Below are 6,503 nucleotides of genomic sequence, written 5' to 3'. Positions count from 1 at the left end.
GGCTATGGAGGGATGACCGCTGCAGTATCTTGGCTCTGCTGGTGATTCAGCCTCAAAATAGGCGAAGAAGTGATAGAGCTCCTGAAAGTTCTCTAACCTTCTTGTTCATCCAGGTCTTCTGGTTGGGAAACATCAGGAKGTGCCTAGAACGTCTTGAGCAACTGAGCAGGGAGTCCAGCCCTTTTTCTCAGTTTCCTGAGGGAGAAGAAACTTTGTTGGGCCTTCTTCATCAAAAAAAAAGGTCTTCAGCAACTAGGCCAGATCTGAAGTGACGCGGACGCCCAGGAATTTGATGTTGTCTATGCACTCCACCTCCTGCCCTTGATTTGTAATAGGTAGGTGCACTGTCCTACCTGTAGGACAGTGCACCTCCTGTAGCAGGAGGTGCACTGTCCTCCTGTAGCAGCCCTGCAGTGTGGCCGTATTAAGGATCAGGTTGGATGATGTTCAGTCCCCTATTCTCACCACCTGAGGCTGAATGGTGAGAAAGTCCCCCTGATCCAAAGGCACATTGGGGTTAAAAGACCCAGATCGTGCAGCTTCTGCATGACAAATAGCACCCTAACATAAGTGTCAGGATGTTGCAGATGTGTAGTGCAATGGAGAYAGCATCCTCTGTGGACAGGTTCCTCCTATAGGCAAACTGATGCCGGTGCAGACCARCAGGAAGGTTATCCTTGATGTGTTTTTGTCATTGAATTGCACATAACATATGTGTAGATTGTGATATTTATTCATTTATAACAAGTCGGTGAAAGACAATACTTGTGAGTTTTCATGCTGGCGTTCATATAATTTATAAAGTATGTGGGCCTAGAGGGCTGGCTTCTGAGACTGGCCTTGTGGTCTTTCTCTGTGGTGATGGTGATTTGAACCCAGAGCTCTGTTCTCTCCACRCCTCATGCAGCGCCGGTGTACTGTTGGGCCYTTTCTCYTCCTTATGCACATTTAAGTTTGTCTTTATTTTTACATCCCAACACTCACACAAGTATTTGCATTACGCCGCAGATTCTAACACTTCTGGYCCTTTTCCACTAGAGATTTGGYTCAATCAGTATGACACAGGCTGTTTCCATTACACTTCAGAAACAGCTCCAGTGGGTGGTTCCTTATGAAGTTGTGCCAAATTTCATGCCACCTACACTCTGGAGAAGTACAGAAGAGTGTGRGAAGTCATAATGTAGTACTAAATATGTACGGGCTAGACTACCTGTGAAGGTAAGCGAATGCGAATCTGCTATAGTGGGCTATACATACGAAAAGTAAAAGTACATAAAAGTTAATGAAACACTCTCCATCATCCATCATTGACTCCAGCAGAGCAGTGGCTGTGTCCACGTTACTCTCCCTCCCATTGTTTGTCAGTCAGTTGCCATAAATGGCATCCATCTCACTGAAGCATTTCCAATTTTGTTGATTTTTTCCCTCTCCAGGCATTATGATCTTTAATTGTGCAGGAATCGCACTTCAGGTTTTTAGCTTCGCCCGGCATTGCTTTGGTGATAGCCGTGACAGGTCATCGGCTCCGACACTTCTTTAAACACTTTTTTGTTGCAAGTCTTTTCATCTAGCGCTCTCTTAATTTTGTCGTATGCCACCAAGCACATGAAAAAGCATTGGACCACGGTGTGGGTTTCGTTGTTGCCATAATTGTTTTTAAAACACATTATTGCAAATGGCAAATTTGCAATAAYGTTTGTGATTTGCAGTTTGTGATTTGTGACACAAACTGCAATCAGTGGCAGTCTTGTGGTGTCGGGTTTTCAGGTCATCATGGTTCACTTGGAAACACAGAGCTCYAGAAGCACAGGTGGAAAAAGATCATCCCATTCCAGTTTCTTGATTCTTGTATGGTTGATTTTTTTATTTGCTTTATTTTTATCTTTAAAAATGTTCAGAAAAATGCACCTTCATCTGTGGTATAGCTTCCTGTTTTTGTTAAGGATCTTAGCCAGTCATAACACAATGCTATATGTAGCAACCCTGCATGTTTTAGGATCCTGAAATAGTTTATACAGAATTAAAAGGCTCTCTGGACACAAAGAAATCTGTGCTGGCACAAAAGGTAGGAAAAATGATCCACAATTGTGAAAGAATTCAAATAACAAAGATCCATTAAAGAAAATGTGTTGTCTCTTGAAAGATTTATTTCCATCCATGACCTCTATTAAAAGATTAGGATTCTCTTTACATCATGATTGTTTCACACGACTCTGGCTTTAATATCTGCAGAGTAAAAATCAGTTTGACTGATTTCCTAAACCAGGGATAAAACAGGGCGTAAATCAGAGGGTTCAGGGTGGAATTAAAATAAAACAGAATRAAGGTTGCGGATGAAGCACTGACCGCTGCATCTTCTGCAATTAGTGAAACACAGAAATATGGACAGGTGCACATAAGAAACACAACAACAACAACCCCAAGTGTTAYGGCTGCCTTCATTTCAGATTTCTTAACTGTGACTTTCACTGAGCCCTGGAGTGAGACCGCTGCAACATGAGACTGCATGGCTCGAGCCTGAAACACAACCACTACAAACACTCTGACATACAGAATAATGATCACAGTGACGGGACAAATAAAGGATGACAAAATGTCAAAAACTCCCCCAATATGATCTAGAAAAACAACACATTCTCCAGAGCAGGAATTATATTTGCCCGGCCTTTGCAGATTGTCCCTTAACAGAACACAATGATAAAGAATGGAGCACATCCAAAACAGTAAAATGCACATCTTCGCTCGTTCAGTGGTGACTTTGCCAGAGTAGTGCAGGGGGTAACAGATGGCCACGTAACGATCAATGGATATGAGCACCATGGTTCCTATTGAGGCAGTAGTAATAATATAATCCAAAATAATATAGAGAGCACACATGATGTCCCCAAGATACCAGCAGCCATCKATCAGCACTACCTGGAATGAAATGAGGAATCCCACCAGGCAGTCTGAGACAGCCAGAGAGAGCAGCAAGATGTTGGTGGGGCTGTGGAGCCTCCTGCAGAAATGAGAAAACACCACCACACTGTTAGTGTCAGTAAAGTTTGCCACACATAAATTCATACAAAATCATCTTTACAAATGTTTTCCTTTCAAAAGAGGCCAAAACTGTTTACTTGAAGTGACAGATGGAGATGATGACCAGCAGGTTAGAAAATACTGTAAGTAGAGAGATGGAAGATAACGTTAAGTGAATAACCAAGGACACAGAGGGGGGCAGCAGAGTCTTTCTGCAGGATGTATTGAGCAGWTGGGGAAAGCAAAGTTCAGCTTCATCAACAGTTTTCATAATTAGACAGAGAAGGAGATAAGAAGCTGTTCAGTTCATTTTAAGCCTCAATCACTTTGCCAAACAACCGTCTTATATATTCAGCTCTCCGTCCTCYGTTGATGCGAAGGAGGGACATAATAAATATTCATGCTCCTGTTCTGTAGCTTTTTTAATATTAATAATATCTGTAACTTATTTTATGCTTTGCCAAAATACTGAATAATGTGTGTATTGCTTCTAATTAGCTATACATTTGATGCAGGGTGGAAAAAATATATCTAACCTACTTGTGTTCTGAGTGTAAAACCTGTAGCACATTTTATGATGAAATTAGATGCTTTTTTAATGAAAATTTCACTGATTCTCTAGGTGGCTTACAATAAAAAGGTCCTGAATGAAGATGCCAAGAGCAGCTTTTTCTTATCAAACTAAATTGATGGTGATTCTTTATGCTGCTATCATTTTAAAGACATATGTTTCCTGAGGTCATCAAAGGTCAAACAGCCGCCCACATTTACAAAATCAAAATAAATAAAAAAATCAATCAGCTGCTAAAATTTGCACTTGTACTGCTTTTGTTTTGGAGATATTAACAAAATGTCTCAGAGGTCAGAGGTTAACCAGCCCTCCCACATTTATCCAGATCAAGTTAAATTGATGTCAATCAATTGTACTACGATTTTGAGCTGGTTCAAGTTTTTGTTTTGCTCCTATCTCTGAAAATGTTATGTGTCAGCATCATGTCATCGAGAGTGTCCAGAGGGGTTGGCAATTTTTAATGTTGACTTTGTTCAAACCCCAGTAGTCAATGAATGGGACCCCCCATCCTTCGTTTTAAAGAAGAAATCAGAAACCTTTGGGGAGGTGGCTGGTCAGAAAAACTTGTTAAAGAGCCTTGGTGTTCAACTCTTCCATGGTTGCATTTTTCTTGGGGGATAGGAAGAACAGATAGGGGGATGTGAGGATAGGGAAGAGGTGTGGCTCTGATGGAGTCTACCCCTCACAGTACAGTAAAACCTGTACTGATTAACTTAGACCCATCTTCACTCACATCTTTAAGAAATCTCTCAAACTTTGAGAAATTCACACCCTCTTGGACTGCTTCACCATCATCCTAGGTTCCAAGAAAAACCCATCACAGGATCAAATGGCAACAGATTGAATGTGCTGACGTCTGTGGTCATGAAATCCTTTTAGCACCTGGTGCTGAAACAGGACATCACAGGCCCCCTGAAGTCTGCGTACTGGTCAGACAGGTTGGCATACGATACAGTTAACCTGGGTCTACTCTTCATCCTGGACCACCTCGATCATCCAGGGACACATGCCAGGATCCTGTTTGTGGACTTCAGCTGTGCCTTCAACACTATCAACCTCCACCAGAAGCTCATCCAGCTCACAGTGCCAGCCTCCACCTGCCATTGGATCACCAAAATCCTCACTCAGTGGCAGCAACTTTTGAGGCTGGGAAACATCTAATCCAGCTCAACAACGATCAGCATTAGTGGCCTCCAGGGGTGTGTTCTGCTCCCTCTCCTATTCTGCCTGTATACAAATGACTGCACATCAATGGACAACACCAGGTACGCTGTGGATCACTTCTGGTTCCTAGGAACTACACTTTCTTGTGACCCGAGATTGTCCTCGCACATTGCCTCCATCCAAAAGAAGGCTCAGCAGAGATTAAAACTCCTGCTGCCACTTAAGAAGTTCAACCTTCCACAGAAGATGCTGGTCATCTTCTACACTGCCAAATTACAGTCTGTCCCGTCTTCATCCATTTCTGTGTGGCTTGGCTCATCCACAAAACAGGACAGGTACTAACTGCTGCAACATACCACTAGGTCTGTGGAGACGGTAATCAGGGTTGACCTTCCCTCTATTCATGACCTCCATAGGTTGAGGACCAGCAAAAGGGCAACTAACATTGATCCAATGTATCCTGGCCAAAGGTTATTTAGACTCTCAACCTGTCATGATTTATGGTGAGGAAGAAGCTGAGGACCCAGGTTGAAATAATGAATATGATGATTTTAATGATACAGAACCACAAAGTCCAAAATCCAGGGCAGCACAGAGTGAACGGAAGGTTAAGCTCACAACTGGTAGCAATTGGTAAAACAAAGGACAAGGCTAGACGCGACAAGACGGTAAGACAAGGACCCAACGAAGAACAAGGAACACAGGTGGGTATAAATACACAGGGAGACAATCAGGAGAAACAAGGGACAGCTGGGGACAATCAAGGGGTAGACGGGACGACACAGAGACTCCACAGAACAGAAACSAAAATAAACACACAGAAAAACCCAAATCACTACACAACCTCTTGTCTGCTCTACAGAGCGCTAATGGCAAAAACTAGAAGACAGACACTTTCAATACCCTGACTGTCTCTCTGCTGAACACAATTTATACCTCATATGTAAGAAAAAAGGCTGCTCAAACTCTTGTAAATATTAATGTTGTCCTTTCTTCTCCCCCTGGCTCTTCCTTACTAAGTGCTTTTTGTTTATGTTGTAGTTTAAGATTTGTGACTGTACCTTGATTACGATTGAATTGATTATGAAATTCCTTGTTTGTACCCACAAATGTGACGAATAAAATTAATTCTGATTCTGATATACTGACATATTATCATTCTGCGCAGCAAAAATGATGCACTCTAACATCTCTTACTGATTAAGTTACGCACTAATTGAGACAACACGTTTACACTCCAGTGTAATTATTTGTCTACATTTTTAATGCGTCTGTGAATAATAGAATTTGACATGTTAAAATCCCAGCCTAAAACACGTAAAATAATTCATATGTGTGTAAATGCCATGTATCTGTGTTGTGAATGTATGCATATGTTTGTGAGTTAAAGTGGAACTGTATACAAACACATTTTATGTCATTGAATTTTACCACAATACCTAAATGTAATACACCAACAGAAAATAGGCACAACCTTTGGTCTTTTGGTTGGATGTAACAATTTATTGGACATTTGGACAGCTTTTAAGACAAAACAGTTTCAAATACATTCTTTCGCTAGAGCATTATTCTACTTTTAGTTTCTGTGTCACCAATTTAAATATTCAAATAAATTTAACAAGATTTATGACAAGACCATCAGTGTGAAGCATAACATTTAGCTTATGTATTTGTGTTTGTACATTTCAAAACAATATAGAACAAAATGTAACCAGATATTGTTAGCAAATTATGTTAAATTTGTACACAG

The 6,503-nt window shown here is 41.2% G+C and overlaps 1 protein-coding gene across 1 annotated transcript; it reads right to left on the bottom strand.

Moving 5' to 3' along the window:
- Positions 1-2,187: 2,187 nt before the first annotated feature.
- On the bottom strand, positions 2,188-3,354 carry LOC103482238 (trace amine-associated receptor 13c-like). The gene is made up of 2 exons (XM_008438266.1): positions 3,117-3,354; positions 2,188-2,998 (listed from the first exon to the last, which is right to left on the bottom strand). The coding sequence occupies exons 1-2, from the start codon at positions 3,287-3,289 to the stop codon at positions 2,188-2,190; spliced, it is 984 nt and encodes a 327-aa protein (XP_008436488.1). The 5' UTR covers positions 3,290-3,354.
- Between the last annotated feature and the right edge of the window lie 3,149 nt (positions 3,355-6,503).

This window comes from Poecilia reticulata, linkage group LG2 (genome assembly GCF_000633615.1).
Source record: "Poecilia reticulata strain Guanapo linkage group LG2, Guppy_female_1.0+MT, whole genome shotgun sequence".
Lineage (NCBI taxonomy): Eukaryota > Metazoa > Chordata > Actinopteri > Cyprinodontiformes > Poeciliidae > Poecilia > Poecilia reticulata.
This window is presented reverse-complemented; position numbering and strand designations above follow the sequence as displayed.